Below are 24,321 nucleotides of genomic sequence, written 5' to 3' on the forward strand. Positions count from 1 at the left end.
GGGGGAACTGAATGCACAATTCTTCATTCAGCACCCCCACCAGCTAGTGCTTATAGAACCAAGATGGAAGCTAGCTGAATAATTCCATAGTCAACCATTTAGAACTATTGATTTGAAGAGGTTCTGTATGAGACTGTTTTACTGAATTAAGTAACAGGGCTGTGGGGTTTCTTTAGCATTTGTATTTTTCAAACTGCATGAGTTCATAGAGTTGGATATTAAAGAAAAAAAAGAGGATTAAAAAAATAAAAACAGATGTTACATACCTTAAAGGAAACACGTTTATTGAAAAACAAGACAATAAAGATCATTTATAAAAAAAACACCAATTACACATTCCATTTGTATATCGTTGGGTAATCTGAATATTTTATAAAGCGAAATTTTCATCATTCTCTTAAATAATTTGTGATTCTCATAAAACAATTTGAATTCATTAAGCGTTTATTTTGAATCCTTCAATTTTGATCCACTTCTGGATATGAAACACATACATAGCTATAGTTATATTTTTATAAGTTATTCAAGCTGCCCAAATTATAACCGCCAACCAAAAAGATAGTGTCTATAAATTATTTGAATCTAGGCAATATATTCTGCATTGTATGCTTTCACTTGGCTAACCAATAGGTCTTTAGTTTTGACATCTCACGTTTAATTACTTTAATAAACAGCCCATGATTGGCTGTGGCTGTTCTCAAAATGGCCTCTCATTTCATTACTGTTGTGCGATTGTAAATACCTTTCAGTTATTCGCCTTTCAGAGGCAACACTGGACTGAGGAAAGTCTCTGCTTTTCTCCTTGCAGACTTTAGCTATTGAACTTGCTTATTAATCGTTCCAGTTTCATGAACGATAAGCTTTCAAGTTCTTAATAATTTGTTAATGTTTTTTTTTAAAGATTGATTTCAAGTAGAATATAAGACATTACTGCTGAGAACCTGCTGAGCACAGTGTGGTATATGGTCATTCTCTTTAAAGGAGCGATGGTAATCTGATTATAATCTTAACCTCATCTGAAGAGAGTGTCAGTTAGACATCAAATCCCTTCGTACTGCATGTATAGGGGTGGCCAGCGAGGAAGAGAGGCCCTGCTATCATCTGCAGGAGATCTCAGTTGTGCTCCCCCCGTTTCCCTTCTTCCACAAACAAAAATACATTTGTTATAAACTACGTTCTCTCTCTATGACACTTTGACGTCAGAGGATCTGGTCGGATCCCATACATCAGTAAGTGTAAACGGTGAGGTTGAGATCCTACCTGTTTTTAAAAAACCCTACAATGATAAACAGACCGCAATATACAACTCTGAGAGTAAATGTCACTGTTGAACGTATGTTTTACCTGTGGGGTAGTGCATCGGGCAAGAATCTGCTATGTCCAGTAGAGTGGTGAGGGTCTATTATTTTGAGTCAGAACACAACACTGTATGCACCAACTATGTACAATGGTATCCATGCTGAATGAAGATTGGCCTTCAGCAAAATAATTAAAAGGGAACATCAAATTCTAATAATAATACAGTCGATAAGTGAACCTGGATCCATTTTAAGGCGGGGAAGTAGGGAGGGAGACAAGCATTTGCATAAATACCGATATCTTATCAATACTAAAGCCTAGTGGCGTATCCATCAGGTCAGGTCACAGGGTACTGAATGGTCAGGGTCAGGACACTATCACCCGATTGGTTGCGAGATCTGACTAGCAAATCTTCCTAGGTGGCAAATTTAGCAGCTCTTAATTGCTGCAAATTCAAACAGTGTGAAATAATTATTTATATATTTTGTATATATTAAAAGGCTATGTATATCTCTTTATATGATCCACAGAGTTCAGGTTTCTCCTAATTGTTAGAATTAGTCATTCTACCATAGCCGATCTGTTGACAGATATGGGGCCCTAAAAGCCCCTGGAATACACTCACTTCCACAACACAACTCCTCTAAAGAAACCAATTTACCTTCCAGCTTGTTACAGTTTGTCTGAATGTAAACTGTTGGGACAGAGACAACAGATTTGTGTTCATTCGAATTGTCACTCATTCGAAGTGGCGACTGATATAGTGAGAATACCATTAAAAAAAATAAAACAAACAGATATTGTGGACCAATGACATCCAGGGAGAGGGTCAGCTGATCTACAGAGTTTCAAAGTCGTTATGTCCAGCGATTCACATGGTGATTTCTTGACCATGTCCTCTTGACGAGAGATGACAACCACCGACAGCCAAAAATGATGATCCAGCAGAGGGCGATAATGGCTTGATTTCAAACACGCGATAGGTCACTGCAAAGGGGGCTTAAAACAGAAGAGGATGAACAGCAACGTCAAAAGGGAGATTGCTCAGTCCTCTTAACATGAGAATGAGGATTGCATTCACAGTCTTTTTTTTTTAATTATTTCATTCAACTGACACATTATGGAGCACTGAGATGTTGACATGCAGATCCAGCGTTCACCATCATGAATTTCTGCGTTTGAGGTGGTGTGGCTACGGTTGGTGTGTAAGGACAAAGACTTTGCGAGGTATGCTATCTTTGAGTCTTCGGTTAGGTCTTTCTTCCATCCTTGCTTTCCTGGCAACTAGCTTCCCACAAGACATACACGTCCCTCTAAAAGAGAGGCAGTTGAACGGTCGTCCAGAGCCATGTCGATATAGCCGACAAAAAGAGTCAAAGTATTACGCAGGGTGAGGGCCGAGTTTGAACCATGTGCACTACGATGTATACACACACGCCAAGTCCACTTTCTACCGATGACACTGAAGCATAGCAAGCGAACCGCTCGTTGCCGTTAAAAAAAAAAATAAAAAGTCGTACTCTCCTTCTGCCTCTCCTACACATACACACCGTGTACATGACAAACACGCCACAGTACCAGTGGTAGGGGCCTCACGACCCCGGGGGCCCCATCATCAGCCCTCCCAGCACAGAAGTCCCCCCCCCCCCCCCCCTCCAACGAAGAACCACATCCGCCCCACTCCCAGCCACACTCGACACGCCCTCACACACAGACCCACGCACTCAGACAAACCCCCGACACACAGTCAGGGGTTGGCCGTGCCCCCGAGGGCCCCTCTTGGGGTCTCAGACAGCAAACTGGGCCCCGCTGCGGCGTCCCCGGCTGAGCAGCAGCAGGCGGTGGAAGCGCAGGCCGTTGAAGGGGTTGCACCACAGCAGGGAGGGCGGGCCCCCAAACACGGAGCGCATCCCGTCCCAGCGCACACGGCGCTCCCACGTCGGCTTCTCGTTCTTAAGGCGCTCGATTTCCTGCCGGAGGGGGGAGACATTTACCGGTCAGTCTTCTGTGGTTTAATGTTCTAATGTTTTCAAAATCGATGAAACATACGTCTTTCTATGTTACTTTATTAGCGCGTCAATCATTTTATCGGATGCTTTTAGCCAAAGCGACATATGGTTCATTTTTGAGATGCACGAGGAGCAGGGGTTAGGTATCTTGCAGACATTGGGGTTTGAACCCAGAACCTTTCGGCTTGGAGTCACACTCCCCATCCCACACCAATCTATCTATCCATCTATCAACCCATCCGTATCTATATGTATGTCCATGTTGGAATGGACAACACTGTCCGCCAATGACAAAGACCAAGTGAATATGACCCCTGAACCCAGGCCCATGTAGAGTGAGGGAGTAGGTCACGCACCGTCTCGTCGTTGCAGATGGAGTGGAGCTGGGTGCCAAACATGACGGCAGTGAAGGTGAGGAAGAGGACAGCTTCCAGACAGAGGAAGATGAGCAGCAGCACCGACACGCCCGGGGAGAAGTCACTGCACTCTGAGAGACATAAGCAGGGAGTTGGTTAAAATTGGGCCGGGCAAAATGGTAATATTATCGTTTACGAATGGTGTGGTATCGTCATGAAATGACTTATTAGGATAGCCAGCCTTATAGTTTAAATGTATTCCGATGAGAAGATATGCCTGAAAATGATCACTAATGAGGTTTGAAATATCAATGAGGAAGGTGAGCTAGTGTTAGTCTGTACCAAACTAATCTCCAAAACAAATTTCCTTCCATTTTACAATTTCTGTTAATCAAACTATACATTAAAACATTCTAAACTTATTATCATTTATTTATTTTCCTCCCCAGGACACAAACCAGCCAGAGGCCCTTGCTGGATGTGAAACATCTTACAGTGTAAACAAAAGGAGATGTTAGGATCCTCATTTTTATAGCAAACCTACACCAGCCTATAACCGTCGTCATGGAAAGCGTAGGGTCACGAGGGCTTACCGTTCCACTGGACTTTAACGCAGGTGAAGAAGTGCATGCCACTGAGGCCCAGGGCATGGGCGGATATCAAGGCTATGTACATCTGTTGAGGGGCCCACAGTCACACATTAAGAATAGGATTCAGAGTTGTTTTAACTCAAAAGATACTGACTTGGTGAAACAAACAAGTAACCACAAAATATCTGATAAGGGAATGGACAAAACAACCACACCCCAGAGTGGTCCAGAGGGGGTATTACTATGGTCTTATTTTATTGCCATTAAGTTTATGCATTTGTAAAACAAGAGTTGTAAACTTGTAAACGATTGTGTACTTGCATCTGTGACAGGTAGTGAAACAGTGATGACATTTCCTTTAGCAGCAAGTAGCCACCATCCTAGCAGAGCTCATATGTAGTTCTACTTCACTCTGCTCCTTATCATTTGATAGACTGACCCGATTCTAGTACTGAATGATGAAAACCATGTGACTTAGTTATGTCCGGATACAGAAAGATATATACATTTCAAAGATTGGAGTACCTAAGTAGTGCTATTGAGCACGGGGAAAGTATACATACAGTATATGTTAAATAAAAAAAATATATATATATATATATACACACATACATACACACATATATTTCTGATAGTGTCAACCATATTTTATGTTTATAAAGTTAGGGTTAGCATATACTGTTATGATCCACTACACATAGTCTGTTAGTGACTGTACATTCAACTCTACCAGTCTATTCTAAAATACCAACAAACATTAGTTCATTTAAAGAAAAAAATTAGGGCAGGGGAAAATGTAAAGTTTAAAGTTCACCAAGTTCTTTAAAACATCCCATACATTTTATGAGACCATGCACAGGAAATAGTTCCCATAAAAGCACTCCACACCACCAGGCAGCAATAGTGTGTGTACTCACCGTGAAAAGCACAAAGAATCTCTGATTCTTCTCTCCCACACAGTTATTGACCCATGGACAGTGGTGGTCCATCTTCCGGATACATCTTTTACAAATACTGGAGAGGAGAGGAGGAAAGAGGGAAGAGGAGAGAGGAAAGGAAGAGAGGAGAGAGGGGAGAAGAGGTGGAAAGTAGAGAGGGAGAATAATAGGAGAGAGGAGGGGTGTAGATAGGAAGTGGAAGAGAGGAAGGAGAATGGATGAGGCGGGTGTAGAAAGGGCAGAGGAGAGAGCGTAGTGAAGAGAGCAGTGGGAGGAGATGATAAGGGAGAGGAGGAAGAAGAAAGGAGTGAGCACTGAATAACTGACACGAGGACTCCAATCACAGCTCGGAGGGATCACAATCCCTCGGTCCGAGAACGCTTTGTGTCAACGCTTCAGTTGAGATTTATTTCTAGGGTTCTCCCAGGGATTTTGGTTTCCATGGTAGCACTCCCACTTGTCAGTTGCAGCCATAGACATTCAAGGTTATGGAAAGCAGGGGAGGTTAATGGTTTATGAAGGGTTTTAATTTTAATAAATTAGAGTATATATTGAGCAGCAATATCAATGATAAAACAAGGCCAAAGACCCAAATTCTCTAACTACTGGTACTAATATTAACGACAAAAGCGGCTGTGTGATCTGTCTTTGGGTGAACAGCGCTAGTCCTGCCATGCAATTTTAGCCCAGACTTTGCCCAAAGTTCAAACCATCCATTTGCTTTTTAATGATGCAGCCGTGTGTTTTCGGAAACCTTTAGGCTGCGCTGAAACTCTGATGCTACCAGTTTGGGCTCGGACCATTGAGTGGATCTGAAAGCCACTGGTGTCCACACCGAAATCCTACGTGCTATATAGAGGCCCAGTATAACTAGAAGCTATGTTCTGACCAGCTCCTACTGTAACCAGTAGTAGTGTTTACCAGCTCTCAGTTTTGCCAGTAAATGTGTCAAATTCTAAAAGGTTAAGAAGTGTGTGTGTGTTGACTACTTAAATGCGCCCATTAAAACAAGGAGACATGTGTTCGGTATTAATGATTAATTCCTCCCTCTTTCACATTTTTTCCAACCGGCTGGGATTTAACTGCATGAATACCCTATCACAGGACACCATATCTCCACGTTTACACTTTGTCGATAAAGCTTTTGTTTGCCAAAAAAACGGAAAGCAAATCTCAAAGTGACCCTCATGTTTTATACAACACAATGCATTCAACGTCATAATCCCAAAAAAATATCATAATCTAAAGACCAAAAGAAAGGACAAGACATGCTATGAATTATGTCCAGAAAGAGAACAACAAAACCGGAAACAATGCCCATTTTTGGGCGGGTTCCTACCTGCAGTGGTGTGCCCTCTCAGGCTTGATGCTGCAGCACTTGGGGCATTTATAGATGACCTCGCCTGGCTTCAGCTGCAGACTGTCCATGTACTCCTTAGTGGCGTTTCCCTTGGGGACCGCACCCTGTAGAACACACAAATCAATACGATGCTGTTGAAGTATTTGCCTCTCTTTTCTCTTTTTCTTAAAAACATTGATTTGATGTAACCGTAATGCTTGTTTAACATTCAAGTCCAATCCCCCTTTTATTCCTCTAACAAGGTTTTCTTGGATTGCAAATGCAAGTGGGCAGGCTTTCAACATTTAAAAGGTAAAAAGTAAAACTGTTGAGGTGTTGTCAAGTAAAAAGAATTGTAGGTTCTGTGATCGAATAAGTTTAAGTGTAAATAAAAAATAAAAAGATGTGAATAACACCTCTGATTACCGAATCTTGGAGACCAAGCACGTGCATGGATTGGGGGACTCACATATATCACATTGACTCAGGGTGACAAAAAACAAGGAGTTGCTTTATTTAAAGCCCATCCGGGGTACAATACTGTTTTTTGCACGTCTTGCAGAAAATTCAAGGTCTCGATTTGAGTCATTTAATGGCTTTCAGCTGCAGGGGTCAACCTCATAACGATTCGGCAGCGGAAACATCGGCTTTGATCAGAGAAGGTGCTTGCGGAACCCTTTTTGAACCGGTGTTTCCACTTGTTTAGTGCAAAGCAGAGGTAGTTGATGTTTGTTTACCAAACGTAAAGCAGAGTCAAGGAACAGGATCTCTCCGAAGCATGCACGCACATCGTGGTTAACGAGCCGTTTGACTGGACACACACCCTAGTCCTCAGAGCACCACGCTCCTACACCTCTGCCCCTCCTCGCTCCACCCCATTCCTCTGGTCTCCCTACCCTTCTGCTTCTGTTCTATTTTCAGCTTACTCTCCTTCTCCTGCCCCCCCTTCTACTCCCGCAGGCTCCTTCTCCTCCTCATGCCCAATCCCTCTGCCGTCTTCTTCCGCCTCCTTCTTCCATCCTCATCCTCAAAACCTGTACCTCATCCAACCTTCCCCCCCAGGTTCTCCTCCTCCTCCTCCTCCTTACCGGGTCGGTGAGCATGGTGCGCATGTGCGAGGCGAGCGCCAGCACGGCCAGTGAGTTGAACACGGCCCCGTTGAGCAGTGGGTACCAGGAGTTTTTGGCGGGCAGCAGCATGACAAAGTTGACCACGAAGGCCGCGTACAACACCAGGAACCAGGTGATGCCCGCGCACACCATGCCACAGCCGTCCTGGATGAACCACAGCGTGTGGTGAGGGTTGGGGCCCGCGTGGTTGTTGTGGTGGGGGCCCCCAACCATCACACCGGCATCCAGGCTCCCCGCCTCCACGTCCCCGCCGGCAGACAGCAGTGGGTGATGCTGCTCAATGTCGCGCAGTCGGTGGCCTGAGGACTGCATCCTGCCCTGGAACACACAGCAAGACACCGTTCACCTTTCCATCCAGCCTGTTGGCACAGGGCTCCACAGGCTCCTCCGTGCCCTTGTGGAGGTACTTTTGGCCTGGCCACCAAATAGTTTTACCATGTTATTGCAATGTCAAAGATGTGAGCCTTTTATCATTTATCTTTGTTTATGACCCATCAAAACCTCGCCTTTTCACCCTTCAACAATTGATGATTGAATGACAAAGACAAGGCAAAGGCACGCATATTGTTTTTTGGAAAAAAAAATGTTTTCTATAATGTTTAGAAAACCACCCACTTTGTCCTTTGCTGCAACCCAGTTATGGGTTATCCTACACTTTTATACAACGTGATGAATAATTAAGACTAAGAGTCATCAAATAATACAATCAGAATAGGAGCAAAGCTGCAAGGGTTTATAATGTTGCACAAACTAGTAAAAAAGTTAAAGGAGCAATGGAAATCAGAAATAAAGGAATATTCTTTATTTATTTTTTTGTAGTGCATGCTGTTGAGATGTTAATTGATTGCTTTGTCTTTGATTGGAGCCTTGCTGTGCATCACATATTTAAATTTAAACTTATTTTGAATAACTTACCATAACTTTTTTATTTAAATATTATTCAGTTTTACTTCAGAACCACAAATGATTTAAAATCCACTTGTAAAATATGTAAAATATGAGTACAGTAAATTAATACAAAAAACATGACTGAATTGTATGAAATATATTTCATGAGACAGATGAAGGAGAATGGGTAGATCTAAAGTTTCAAATACTAGCACTTTTCTTACTTGCCATAATACATTTATATGTGTGGTTTCTTTGCTAGACCATCAGACAAAAAGGAAAGCAACAACCAAATACTAAGGTCAGCCTTAAAAAAACTCACGTGCACAAATTGTGAACGTGGAATAATTGAAATAAGACTTAAACAAAGGAAAAGGAATCGGTGGGATTACCATTTATTTGAATCAGGTCAACACACTAACTCGCGTACTAAGGAAAGGAGCTATAAGGGATAATACCATAGTGTACGGAAAATGAACCCCCAACGCCAATTCAACCAGACATACAAAAGTAACATTGCACATCGCTGTCAACTGCGAATAAACCAAAAGGCACGTCATGCTTAAACTTTTTTGTCATTTTTGATAACTAATCTACAAGAAATGCCTGCCGTCTTTATCAGGGCTCTACAGTGCAGGCATTTCCCTCGCGTTTTTATTTGCCCAGCGCACTCATGAACGATACACTAGATTGAAAATGTGGACATTGATTGTTCGGCCTTCCACACATGAGTAAAGAAGATTTATACAAACAAAGACGATTTATGTGTACTGTGAGTAATGCAAATCCATTTTCCTTAATACAACACTATTATTGTGCAGAAACTTGGTTAATGTAAAATCTTTTAAAAAATGTGCACCCAGAACCTATATTTACGCACAAAAAAATGAATTTTCTACATTCTAAAGAAACAGGCAGTTTTCCGAAGCTCATTCGTTATGCTAATGACCACTGCTCTGATTGGCTGCCTCATTGCAAGGTTTGGGGGAGAACAGAGGTCAAAAAACCTTGAAGCAGTGGTTTATGTAAACATAGCTGCTCCAGAACCAACAGTGAACCTGTACATGTTTGAGCCGGAGTCCAATGCAGAATGAGAAGAGGTGGCTTATGTGGTGGTAATAATTCAATTTAATTAGTTTTGTTGAGCTAATTAGCCAATGCAAATGCTAAAATTGTTATTTTATCTTATGCATCCAAACAGCAATTGAAAAATAATCAAAGACTACTTAGATACTCTTTTACGTTGCATGTCATGCAACGTAACATGGTAGGATACTGTATACTGTACACTGTAGTTATATCGAGTCTAAATTGTCTGAACAAAATCCCATAACCACCTAATTATTTTGTCAAACATAGGTTTTGAAAGCATTTGCTTAGTCGTGGTCTTTGGCCTGCAAATAGTAGCAAACAGATATAGAACAGACCATGGTGGTTTAAAGATGTTTGCAGATGTATCGTGTGAAGTAGGATTTGCTCCATGTTAAGCCTCAACATTGTTGAATACGAATCCAGCTATGAACTGGCCCTCGTTGAGGAAGCAATCAAACGTAAAGTGTTGATCACTCATATAAAATCGAGCTAACAGAAGCCGGGACGTTGCCATTAAAAATAAAATGATTCCATCTGTCCTGTCATTTTCACGTTTTGGGAGAGGAGATTATTCACCTGAGAGGGGCTGGATTATGCAAATTCGTGATTTTGAAAACACCCTGTTCTGTCAAAAATATTTTTTTCCTCGACTAGTTAATAATAACATGTGCAACAAGGGGAAGGGCCAGGTAATATGCCATTTTCCATAGATTTTCCTCTTTCATGGTATACAAATGTTTTATCTGAAAAATAGTGTCCAACCTTTTGTTCAACAAAAATAGTTTCCAGCAACAGTTGAAAACCACCTATCATGGAATTCCTTTATTTTTTCATATCGCAATATATATTAGCATTGCAAAATCATTATGTATTATGGTTACACCGATTTTACTTTGTGTGTCTGTCTGGATCGGTGTGATTGGATACACGCGCTTGTTAATCCACATGACTTCAAATCACAGTTTCTGACTGGTGAGAAATGATAGGTGTATGATGAAGTATAGCACAAGTATAGCACACTCTTCAGGTCAGTGTATAGAAATGAATACTCGCTGATATCCCGATCCAGTATTTCAGGCTGTATCGGAGGCATTTCTCCTACTTGTATCGGTATGGGAACAACTTTACTGTGGATGGGTGACATCTATCTCAACTGCCCTACACTACACTGTTCAATAAGCAGTTGGGTCGTTAATTAGTCCCCATTCCTGAAAGAAAGTACTTGAAACACATTGTAATAATAAATAAGCCAAGGCTCTGAAGTTAATGACGGTATATTTTGGGAATGTTGGATCAATGAGCGCCGAGTCAACTTACTGACTAGCATGGAACATTACATCATACGCAGTTAACTTTTTTTGCACTTTCACAAAATGCCTAAATATGAGCATTTTTGTGGTCAAAACAGATCAAGTTGTGTGTCATTCCGTTAATGAATAAAGAGTCTTTGAAGTGCCAATATATTTTTTTCTCACTAAAGATTGTTCATCATTTCTGCAATTCCTTCCAAGTCATCGCTAAGGATCGTCTATGTTGGAGGGTATTGCTAAACCCCCGAACCCAGCAGTGTGAATATACAGGCTCTTGCTTAAAGCACAATATCCTACAGCCTTTTCACAGTTGTCCAACCAAGTGTCCAACCTGCTTAGCAGTCAGGGCAGAGACGAGGGACCAGGCAGGGTGGAGGATGACAGGGGGAGAGAAAAGCTGGGTCATTGGGCAGATGGCAGAACAGATGAAAAGCATGCAAGACAAGTGGCTTGAAGGAGGAGAAAAAATGGAAGTTGCAGAGGAAAGAGGCAAATCCTATCGGCAAGCAGAGTGAATTTTTTAAGGGGAAGAACTGAATGAATTGGACAGGAGAGGAAAGAATAGAAAAAGGAGAGGTAGCACTAAAGAAATAGGTCAGAGAGAGCGGTACATAAATCTCCTAACACACACATACCTCTCCCATAATTCAAGGTCATTCCCTGTGATAGCAGAGATTTAGCCTGCGCGGCCTGATTCAGTTGGGAATCACTGGATAACTCATACTTCAGTCTTTTGTCCTTTTAGGAAATGTTTTAAAGCTATAACACTCAATCTACCAACTTTGACAACAGTGTCTCTGGAAAATGTTCATTCTACATGGCTGAAGTAAAAAACTTTATGCAATGGTTATGAAATTGCTGTCATTATTACATTGTTTGTTTTTTGATTGTGTGCATTTTTCTAGTTAATTTGGCATTATTCAATGCGAAATGGTCAAGAAATCCAACAGTGACCAGAATAAATGTTAAGATATGGCGTCCATCTCAAGGGACAAGGTGAACAACCTCTCATAATCATTGTTCCCATAAACTCCTATGGGCAGGATCAACCACAACACAATAATTTAAAGATAACTCTTATGCCTTGTTTTTCGCACTGTCCTCTAGGATTCACAGTTTCTGGGAAAAGCTGTTTTGTGGTGACCTACATTTGCATACGTACCCTGCCTACCTTACTTGTCTTCAAGGGCTCACATGCGGTGAATTTGTGTTTTTTGTGGACTTTCTGATAGCTAAGCCAGCTTGAAAACACTCTTCTTGGTATGCAAATACCCTTCTGGAAGCGATGCAAAAAGGTCACATGCCAACAGTGGTTAACAATGGGTTGCCTTGGGGACAGCATAGTAGGATACATATTTTCAAACAGGTACTGCTGTTAACTATTAGTGAGGCAGGATAGTGTACTGTAGGAAACCTTGGCCAAAATGCCTTAGCCCTACATGCTGCTTGATATCATGGATCTGAGCGTAAAACACTCTCCTAAATGTCCCCACAATATCATAAAAAAGGGGAAGACGTGAACTTTGAAAGGTGCATGTTACGTTACAGAACCAAATCTTATCACACTAGGGGAATCTAACCTTTCGTCGGGTGTACATGTCGGCCACCTCCAGCTGAACAATTAAATATGCATTTGTGTTATCGCAATGTGTGGTAGTGAAGGTCGATGACAGATCATCAGCCGCCTATGACAGAATATACCCCTGAAACGTAGGATTAACCAAGCTGGTTCAGGGAACTCATTCAGAGCTATGTTATATCTTTCAGAATACATGCTGGAGAGATTTGGGGAGATTTAGAGAGATCAAAGCACGAGGGAATCAATGCCCTTTAAAGGCAATGTGAATAACATCAAGATTCTGGGGCCTCCAACATGGGGCAAATGAATAAAATACGATACTAGGGTAGGGAAAATGTAGACTGTAGGGAAATTGAGATTACCAAATGTAAAATATTGATTTGAGATGGAGGGAGTACTGCTTACTTTAAATGTAGATCAGCAGTTTCGATATCTATATTGTCACTCCAAGTGATTTTAGAAGTATGTTTTAATGTAAAGTAACCAGAATTTGTGGTTGTGTTGTTTATCTGGTATGTGCTGTTGAATAAAGACATAAAAACAGAGGTGAAATTAGCCATAAAATGATAAAAGTACAAAACAATTTTAGGAGGCTATAATGGAAAAGGACACATTAACAGCCAGACTGGGCATAACTAATTAACACAGCACCCCTGCTAAATACATCACTGTTGTCTGGTCAAACCGGCCGCGCCTGCATGTCAATAGGGGTGTTAGAGGAGGTTGTTGGAAAGAAACCAGGAGAAGATGCCAACAGGGATTTTGTTCGGAAAAGCCCAGACTAGCAGAAGCAGAGTATAAGGCTGCCAGACACACAGCACTCTCCATTCGTAGTTTCTATAAAAGCTTTAAGAACAGTTGTTGAACAGTTTGGGACAGAGGAGGAATTCTAAACTGGACTTGGGGAAAAAAGGAAACCCTGATTTGAATGTAGGTTCACACTGCATTCATTGCAATGCATGCAGTGTATACAAAGTATGTCTAGGATATAGGACTCAACATTTGTTAAACATATCTGATTTTCGGATGGTTGTGACTAGTGACCTTTTTTTCCTCTTTCATCTGATTTACAAAATCTAAATTAGATTTTATTATTCAATTTTTATTTAAGGACATTAACCAGAAGCCTCAACTGTCTCAGATGAAGCTGGGTCAATAGCATGATCATACACAATGGCTTCATTGTCAATTGTGAATAAGAGATGAGAACGAACCACATGGATAACTCAAGTAAAATATTTACAATGTATAGGACCAGGTTATCTTAAATAAAAAAGTGTTAGAATTAAATCATAGGTTTTAAGTATAACGATTGTTAGCTCTGTTAAAAAGAGAAATGCTAACGCGCCTGCATTCTTAATGGGGGTTAAAAACAGCTCTAATGTCCCGTTTGAGGCCTATTGATTTTTCTGTGGTAAGGGAATCTGAGGCCCATTGAATCCATGCCGACTGTGCACACTTTCCTCTCATAGTGCAGAGACTGGGGCCCGATACAGCCATAAATTCCCCTTATTACACAAACATGCCCACGCACAAATTACAGGGTATTGGAGTAGTCTTAATTTATACAACAGTGTTCAGAGATCTGTCTACACTGAGAAAATAGAATGATAATTCAACCGATTTTCTTTTCCAATGGACACATGTAAACTTTACAATAAACAACAGCGGTGGTATAAATAGTGCTAAAGACACCGATTCCATATACAGTAATTAGCCATGATGAATGAGATCATGTTACAAAGAGGTTTGCCATACCTCAGATAGCCTCCCTCTTTTGAACAGGCAGAGCCTGTTTAATGTTATACATGGGGGGGGGGGGGTGGGGGGGGGGGGAAGTACTCACAATGTTCAGTATCAGGATTAACCAACAAATAGCCGAACATATGACAGATTTTACACTCTGGGCTCTTATATCCTATTGGGCTACATTAGTTATTTTAGCCCAATTGATTTCCAGTTAAAAAGTCGGTATAGATAAGATTGAAGAGCTATTATTCTAGGGTATTTTGATAGAAACGGCATAACCATTCATCAGCTATAAGCTATAATATCTGTTTCGAGTTTACTCTGCCTTCCGCTGTATGAGGCAATTACAATTTAAGAAGGCTACCAGCACATTTCTGACCAATCAGGGAATCCATCTTGCCTGTCAATCACAGTTTGTGAAGTCCATCACTTATCAATGGAGGGACATAGACAGGAAGGGAAGGAGCAGAGCAGGAGGTTCTTTTTTGGAAGATATTCTGTCTTCCACCCTCATCTGCTTTCAGTGCCGTTACACTTCATACCAAAAGCAGCTTTAATGCAAACATTAAGGGATACCTCCATCTTAGTTGAACCCCAACTCACCTAAATTGTTTCATCACAGTGGCATGACTTGCAGAGTGGTTCTTGGTCCAGCATTCAAGACGTAGTGGTGAAGTGGAGTGTGTGGACTTGCTCCCTCTGAGAAACAAAAACAAATACAAAAAAAGAATACAGGCATGCTGACTTGCTAGCCATGCGCACCAAGAGTATATCTAGTATTGCTATGGAAGAGCCCCTTTGCTAGTGGGTCTGGACAGCAAAACCGATAGAAGGAAATAACACAGAGAGGTGAATTAAGTTAAGTATAAACCTGCGTTATTAAGCCTCGATATCATTTCGTTTATAATTGCAATCCAGCGACGACCTTTCACGGTCTGACTGCCATATACTTTAAAGTATGTCCCTTTTGGTTTATTTTTCATCTTCGATCCGATTCCTATTTCCCTTCTGATCTTGTGTCCGAGACGCACTAGGCACTCGTCCAAGCTTTCTTTAAGATAAGATGAAGTGACAGACGGAAAATGACAGTATGACTCAAAGTATGACTCACATTATATCCCAGCAAGTAAAGAATTAAGAGATGCAAGCTATAGATACAACGGTCAAATTAATATGCAGGATTAAATACGATATATAATTATATTTTCGAAATTGGAGCAGTAGTTGTCTAACTCAACTGCATGTATAGTGACATTAAAATAAAAGACACTATACATGCAGTTGAGTTAGACGTGTCTAAGGAGTCCAGCCCAAAGGAAAGCAAAACAGCGTTTTAAACTGTACTACATGGACAGACACAAACAAACGAATTCCCAGTCGTGTTGCTTTACCAAGACACACATCTCACACACTTTGATTCACTTGTCCTCCCCTAATCTCATAGAGAACCAAGCTGACGCCTGGATCCACAAGATAAAACCTTAACATACACAACCCAGACACAGTCTATTCTCTCAGCGGAGGACCCGTGTGACTGGCATCGTGGGCCCTGACAGATTAATCCAATAGATCGTTATGACAGAGGACTCACAGAAGGAATAAATACACTATGGATTACCCAGGCTAGTCTTCAGGCTGGTTAGCCACCACAGCTAGCCCGCTAACCGCTAGCAGGGTATGCTAGCGAGACAAACCTCTATTCTCTATCTATTCTCTCTATGTTACAAATGTATCACTCACTTACCTTATTATTTTAATTAGATGTGTTTTCTGTTAGCATATATCTCTGCAAATATTCTGGTTTTATATCTGCTTATTCCAGTTTCAACATTTCCGACCACCACCATGTCTACAACAACACATCCCGAGCACTACGGCGACACGGCTTCCGGAGTCGCTTCGGATTTCTCCGTACGATTCCGGGATCACCCGACCGCAGAAAAGCGGTGATTAGGCAAGCGGAAACCCTGGTGGTACTAAGATAATAAAAGATAAGATAAAATGACTGTCCCACTGCAAATCCAATCAGGAAAGAACCGTTTACAAATTAAGAACACAAATTGGAATAACTAGGCCTATTTTACACATGCGCGCGCGCGCACACACACACACTCACACACGCACATACACACACACACGCACACACACACGCACGCGCGCACACACACACACACACACACACACACACACACACACACACACACACACACACACACACACACACACATAAAAAAAAAAATCCAATTTCAGACAATGTTTATTTACATGATCGTCCCTGAAGAATAAAATAAAAAGCAATGACATCCAACATCCACTACATGGCGCTATATAGTTAAAGACCAAACACTACCGCGGCTGTCTAGCCAGTTGTCCACATTTCTTTGTATTCAGGTCTGTATCAGAGAAAAAATAGTAGACAGGTCTTCAATATTATAATTATTCCCAGCATTCAACAACATACTGCTGAAGCTGTTTATTACACACACGTAATAACAGGTGAGTAGCAATCAAAACACACAACCGATTTTGGAACAACTACAACAACAAAGTATAAAGATTGAGTCCAACAACAAAGTATAAAATTAGAAAAGTTTGAAAAACAAAAGAAGCGGAAAACAAAAGCATGAATTTGACTTATTTGTTTATGTTAATTTGTGATATTCAAGTGCGAAGGGAACATCCACACCGCATTCAGCCCACCTCGCAGGTCTGATGGTAATGGTGTGGCACGCCTTCATCTTGATGTTGGCCTGGAGGCAGACTGGCTGTCTTAGGGCTGAGTCTGAACATTGTGTGTCCCAGCAGAGAGCAGCAGGTTCTTCCTGCGCTAGCTGCCTCCCTGGAGCCACATGCTGCTCCCCCACCCAGAGGAGATTATAACCCCAGGACAAAGCTGCTCGGCCCTGCCATGCCCCTCCACAGCTGCGCAGTAGGGGCCCACCACCAGACCCCCCCCCCCCACACACACACACACACACACACACACCTTCTCACCACCTCTGCAGAGCAAATATCAGCTGTTGAGGCTGGGATGGAGGTGGCGGGGGTCTGGATAGGTGGTAGCATGGTGGTGGTGGTTGGGTGTAGTCGGTGGGTTGTGCAGTAGTACTGTGCAATCCTCTAAAGCAGCTTAAAGGCTGGATCAGGGGATGGAGGCCGTTTCTGTTTTCAGAATGGCAAGCTCTCTCACTTTCTCTTTATCTCTCTCGCTCTCTCTCTGTGCCACCACTCTCGATCTCGCTTGCTCTCTCTCACACTTGCTCTTTTCTCTCCCTCTCTTCCCCCTTGTCTGTCCGTCAGCTGTGCAGTCTGTTGCTATGGCAGAAGTAATGGATAATCTCAGACATATTGCTGTTTTTCATATGTGATATTGCCATTTAATTTCCCATTGGTCTCATCACTGATTTAAAACAATTAGCTCAGTCTGAAGAGTTGCACTCTGAAGTTATGCAAGATGATATTTGGGTGTTCCGAAGGGAGGGGTGGAGGAAGGGGTGGGGCACAGACAGACATAAACATACTGTTGTGTCTGCACACTGGGTTAGAAGGGATGTCATGGCATTGTTTGACTGTGCATAGTTTTTTTTAAGTTAGACCTGATTCAAAGGGAGTTAGAGCTTCTCAAAGTGGACACATGTATGCATCATCTGAAGCAACAACTGTGATTAATGAGAAAGTTTGGGGAAATAGATAAATAAAAGGCAGGGAAGAAAAGATGAGAGATTTATTATTATTAATTTAATATCTGCCAACCCCCCCCCCCCCCCAAAACAAAAACACCCCAAAACCCTCCACCAGTCACCAACGAGCAACGACCATCTCTGACAGTACACAGAAGCTCACTTCTCTGGCCGATCTCTGTGTGACACCTCGGACAGCCAGCGTGTCAGAAATCTGTTCCGTTGTTGAGACATCTCCATGGGAGAACATCTGCTGTCTGGATGAATCACACTTGAAAGTTGCGTGCTGTCTCACACAATATTTACTGCTATTGGAATTTAATGCAAATCTACTAGACAATTGTTCTGGAACTGTATAGACACAGTTACAAAACAGTAAAGACACTCTGGAAGAAATCAAATCCTACAAACAAAACACAAATACATGATAGCAAAAGTGATTGTTTAGGATGGATAATATAATATCAAGCGTTTATGCATTTATATTTATTGTGCTATAGCTTTATTGTGTTATAGCTTCAGAAAGAAATGTTGCTTACACATAATCTAACTTTTAAAATATCTAACTTTCAGTTGGATATTTTCAAAAAGATTGGTATCTTTAAATCATTCGATTTATTGGAAACCTGAAATGAAAACCAATTATCATGAAATGGAATATTGACTTGATATCCTCATGATGTCGGGTGTTCTAGTGACTTCTGGTATTAACATCCTGTGAAGAGTCTATCAATGACTCACTTCATTCGCAGCAGAAAGATTCCTTACCACAGTGCCTGTTCATCTCAAAGCAAACAATGTCAAGGATGAGAGAAAACAGGTAAAAGAAACAACAACGTTATGTTTTGGAGATAGATAGAGATAATAACACTTTGGAGCATGGTCGTGATAGAATGAACTCTTACCTCACATCTGCTTATCTCCGCCCCTGACACACTCTCTCATCACCACAAATCCAGCCTAGAAGCCTTTTAGAGGGGATTTTGTGATATCTCCTTTCAGGCCTCATGGGTAAAACAGGCTACAGCCTTAACCCTTTAACCAAGCGGTCTGCACTAGCTCTCCCTCTGTCTCTGTTTCTCTCTCACTCTCTTTCTATCTCTATCTCACTCTCTCTGTCTCTCTTCCACTCTCTATCTACAACTCTCTAAGCCCCCAATGAGCATTATGAATCTTGGAGATGGAAAAGATCAATTTAAAATTGATCCCCTCTGTTATGCAAACATATAGGCTGTTAATGCTTCATATTCATACAAAGCAGCAAGATAGCTTCTGTGAGGCCTTTAGTAAGCAGCTCTGATACACATTTCATTCTGTTAATGGGGCTGTAGGTAAGTTGAAAGAGCTATTATTTAAGTGTTTTTAAAAATGGTATAGCTATCAGCTACTAGTGAGTGAAATGTATCTGATTCAAGTTGTCTGCGCCTCCCTCTGTATGAACCACTTTAGAATTTAAATTTCTGGCCAATCAGCGAATCTCTCCGTGATTGGTTCAACGGTGGTTCAAGTTATACAGAAAATATTAAGTTTGGGAAAGATAATGTGATCATTTGGACACTTGTGAATAAGAAGGAAGGATGCATCTTGTTCATTGATGCCCCAAGAACCTTGCGGCTGGTTTGTCAAATACTTTAGCCACTGTGACTCTCCTGCCCAGTGCCCCCGGAAAAACAGGTAAGATCCATGACCCAACACACGTTGTAAGACCAAAAAGGTTAGCATAAACGGGCTGGCAAAAAGAGCCGGAACTGGCTCAGGAGGTGGAGTGTGTTGACTTGTAAGCGGCAGGTTGCTAGTTCGGTCACCAGCCCAACCTGGCGTTGAGGTGTCCCTGAGCAAGACATCTTACTGGTCCCGATGAGCTGGTTGTCGACTTGCATGGTTGACACCCCCATTGGTGTGTGTATGAAAAGGTTTTTTAGTCGCTTTGGAAAGAAGCGTCTGCTAAATGCCCTTAATGTAAATGTAAATGAATAAACACACAGACATTAGTTTTCTTTCATGTGGGACCTGTCATTCCATATAACTCTCCTCTTGTCAAACTTTGTCACCCTATTGGTTACGAACATAGATGTGATAGGATTACAGCTAAGTCTGCAGCCAGATGCCCCGGCTCTTTTTAGGTCTCTGTTCAGCAGGGAAAGCTTCTAATGTACTAGAGAAGCTTATGCTACTGCCTTTACAAAAAAGGCCATTGCACTACCATTAGCACTACCATTAGCGCTTTAGGTCAAGTGTGGGAAAGCTACATATCTATGCGAGTGATCAATACACATAAGTTATAGTTATTCCGATGATCTTAATATATTTATTCCATTAACAATAGCATTAAAGAGATTGTTCTTAATCATAAGTCTTTCCATTTCCCCCTAGCATTAAATAATCTGCTGTTGAGCTCTGATCCTTTGACCCACAGCAGCCAGTAGCCTGCCGGCAGCATAGGTCAACCCAAACAATGAAAATGACACAAAATACATTGTTTATCTTTGTTTGTGTCTGTCATTATGTATGTTAAAATGAATATCCCTAAAAATCGTCCTGTTTAATTCTCGGCATAAAAACTGCCAAATCGATGTTGTATATACTGTCATATTATTCTTAACGTAAGGCCAAACACAATCTAGGATAACGCCACAGTGCCGCTGCATGCTGTGTGTTAAATGATATCTTTGGTGTTGAAACTCTGAGCTCTAGGAGAACCAAATACTTTTGGGGATATCAAAGCAACAAACACGCACACGCACACGCACACGCACACTCACACTCACACTCACACACACACACACACACACACCACACACACAGATGCAGACACACAAACACACACATACACAAACAAATTAGCTTCCCTTCCCATCTTTTCTTTAATGCCGCATAACATTGTAACTACAATCGATGCTAACTTCAAAACAGGGCCTTTAAGGTAAGCAAGCATTTCTCACGAGGAAAGCTGAGAGGGTGTGTGAGTATGTTCTTATCTTAATGTGTGGTGTGTGTGTGTGTGTGTGTCCATGTGTATGTTTTGGTGTGTATAGTGTTAGGTGGATATTGTCTGTGGTAAGGAGTGTATGTGTGAGTATGTACTTTTCTTAATGTGTGGTGTGTGTGTGTGTGTCCATGTGTATGTGTTGGTGTGTATAGTGTTAGGTGGATATTGTCTGTGGTAAGGAGTGTATGTGTGAGTATGTACTTTTCTTAATGTGTGGTGTGTGTGTGTGTGTGTGTCCATGTGTATGTGTTGGTGTGTATAGTGTTAGGTGGATATTGTCTGTGGTAAGGAGTGTATGTGTGAGTATGTACTTTTCTTAATGTGTGATGTGTGTGTGTGTCCATGTGTATGTGTTGGTGTGTATAGTGTTAGGTGGATATTGTCTGTGGTAAGGAGTGTATGTGTGAGTATGTACTTTTCTTAATGTGTGGTGTGTGTGTGTGTGTGTCCATGTGTATGTGTTGGTGTGTATAGTGTTAGGTGGATATTGTCTGTGGTAAGGAGTGTATGGGTGACTCATGGAATAAAACAAGGGATGTGTGTGTGTGTGTGTGTGGGAGTGTGTGTGTGTGCCGCAGTACAGTGGATGATGTACATCAATAATTCAACAAAGACTCACTACCCCTCTGTCTGTACCTTGTCTGCCCTCAACACTCTCTTTCTATTTGTAAAAGGCTGAATCCTTTACCAACCCGCCCTAACACTCCCACCCAAACCTCCCCCCACCCTTGCCCCACCCTGACCCGCTTCTCATCCCAGACCTCTCAAACAAAGCTGCCACACGCACCTTAAAAACGTCATCATGGGATGTTTTAGTCATGCAGGACTTTCAATTTCTATTTGTGTTGTTGACGAAAAGTTATTATCTTTCAGAACTCTTTGGGGGGCATTTGGACAACAGATCAACCGGAGGGCGACGTTTCATTCCCTGCTTGGGTCTGATTTGTATGGACCAGGTTCGGAAGTCAATGGTAGTTTCCCAGTGTGAGTTTGTTCATAGATTGCTGTACCTTAAAGGTTGGCTAAATACAATTATATCAGACTTATGTGTTACCAATGGGGCCAGTGAAAACCCCTTAATACTCTTAACACATCGATTCACTCAGCATTCATCACGCAGCCTAGCAGCTCACATAATAGCAGTCCATTAATTACTATACTTGAAAGCGTGACATGGTTGGATGGATGTCAAGGAAATGAGTCGTCAGATGTGTGTCCAGATGTGCTCCTATGTCCGTTTACACTCACACACAGTATGTGTCCACATACAGCCCCTAGATCCCTGTGTAACGTAACAAAGTATCAATATGTATTTAAGTACAGTACTTAAATATATAACATGTTAATTACTGCCGCTAGGGTTTCTCTTAATCAAAACAGCAAAAAATACATAGTTTCATAACGTCTTGAAGTAACGTAAGGTCATGGGAGTTGTTTTATATTTGATTGTGGCTCAGGCCGAAATAAGTTCACAGATGAGTTAATGCCTAAAAGTTTAATCCAGTTACGCTTAGTTTCTAAGGAATTCGGTGCAAGTCACATGACGCTAACTACCTAACTTACCATCAACTACCCAAACAGCTGTAGATAATTTTATGTGGGGGTAGCACAGTGCTTTTATCCGTTGTCAAAACCTTTATACTAAAAAGTCTACAGACGCGTTTCCACTGCAGGAACTTTCACTTGGAACTAAGAACCTCTTGGAGGAACCATGACATACATTTAGTTCCAGGGACATTATTTCACCCCCAAAAAGGTCACTGCTCAGGGGGTAGTACTTTCCAAATTTATGGGAACTTTTGGGGCTTTGTGGGGCTTGCAGCACAGAGCATCTCTGATTGGTCAAGTACTCTCTTATTTCAGCCATTCCAACATCTGCAGCTGCAAACCACGTGTTTTCTGTTCACTCTGACATACAGTAAATTACACACAGTGTTCTAATTGCATTCATAGTGGTAATTCATAGACCTATAACTATCGCTATATGTTATATGTATTGATCATTCATCTCGATAGCAGTTGGTGCTACAAGCCAATGTTTACTTGCACTGCAGGACATGAATTTAGGTTGCTTTTGATAGCATGATAGCATGCAGTTGTATCATAACATTTTGGATACAACTACCTCTGAAAAGTTATAGCCAACCTTAAGTTATTGAACAGAGAAAAATGAAAAAAAATGGATGGTCTCCAAAAAATGGGTGTACAAAATAATGTACAATCACCTGCGTACGCACACAACAAGCGGCTGAAGGAACCATTAGTCCCCTGAAATGTAGTTCCTGGGACTAGTAGTTCCAAGTAGTTTGGATGGGAACAAGGCTTAAGTGTGGAAAACAGCATGTGGCATATGCATGATAATATCTGCCAATCTCAGTGATGAGTTGCGGTACATCAAGCCCAAATAATATTTGCTGGACAAAAACAACCAGAGAACCATAATCAAAAGATGTACAGAAAAAAGCTATTTTAACTCATCCTCCTTGAGACATTGAGATTGAGTCCTACAGAGGTCCTCAGATAATCTCCCAGGTCTGAAGGGTTTCTGTAAGGCATTTGGTGCCACGGTTAGTCGGTTATCATCCATAGACCAATGGTCCAGCGGAGCAGGTTGATAAAGAGATCGTGGCTGCTCTATGTGGCATTCAATCAGCCAAACCATGTACCTTGAGTTCCTAGCTGCCGTGGGTTGATTATGCCCATAACTCCCTTGTCAATTCCTTTCTTTCTCAGCAGCCCCCATTGTTTCCTGCACAGGAGGAGGACATTGCGGTTCTGTCCATTCAGGCCCACATCAACCCCACCTGAGGACCTGGGAACGGGCTCGTACCACACTGATCAGCGCATCCACACAATCCCAGAAGCAGGCCAACTGCCTACATATCCAGAAGGTATGGCTCCTTGCTAGGGATCTGTTGAGTCTATGAAGCTGGTTCCTCGTTTTGTTGACCCCTATGAGATGGAGTCTGGTATTATTAACCCCTCTTCTGTCTGACTTAAACTCCCTGCTTCCCCTTTGGGTACACCCCACCTGCTATGTGTCCGAAATCAAGCTTGTCGTTACCAGCCCTCTGTTCCTCACAGCACCTGTATCCCCCCTCCCCGGATAATAGACGACCACCCTGCATAAACTATCCGGGGATTACTGGAAATATGCCGTCGGGGTCTTGGGTAAGTATTTAGGGGACAGGAAGGGTTACGGTCCCGAGGAGCATTCATGGATACCACGCTCCCAGATTCGGGACCCAGCACTGATTCGAGACTTCCACTGCATGCACCCAATGGGTTCCAGAGGTGAGCCAGGTGGCGCCCTCCGGGTACTGTCACGCCTTCCACCTCCACCTAGCCCGGGCCAATCTCGCTATCTCCTCTG

The 24,321-nt window shown here is 41.9% G+C and overlaps 1 protein-coding gene across 1 annotated transcript; it reads right to left on the bottom strand.

Annotated features, from left to right (window-relative positions):
* Positions 1-2,972: 2,972 nt before the first annotated feature.
* On the bottom strand, positions 2,973-16,160 carry zdhhc7 (zDHHC palmitoyltransferase 7). Its single transcript, XM_079737340.1, has 8 exons — positions 16,024-16,160; positions 14,883-14,978; positions 7,620-7,979; positions 6,532-6,656; positions 5,172-5,268; positions 4,258-4,339; positions 3,665-3,795; positions 2,973-3,269 (listed from the first exon to the last, which is right to left on the bottom strand). The coding sequence occupies exons 3-8, from the start codon at positions 7,971-7,973 to the stop codon at positions 3,087-3,089; spliced, it is 972 nt and encodes a 323-aa protein (XP_079593466.1). The 5' UTR covers positions 7,974-7,979; positions 14,883-14,978; positions 16,024-16,160; the 3' UTR covers positions 2,973-3,086.
* Between the last annotated feature and the right edge of the window lie 8,161 nt (positions 16,161-24,321).

Source organism: Pollachius pollachius (genome assembly GCF_949987615.1).
Source record: "Pollachius pollachius genome assembly, chromosome: 5".
NCBI classification, from domain to species: Eukaryota; Metazoa; Chordata; class Actinopteri; order Gadiformes; family Gadidae; genus Pollachius; species Pollachius pollachius.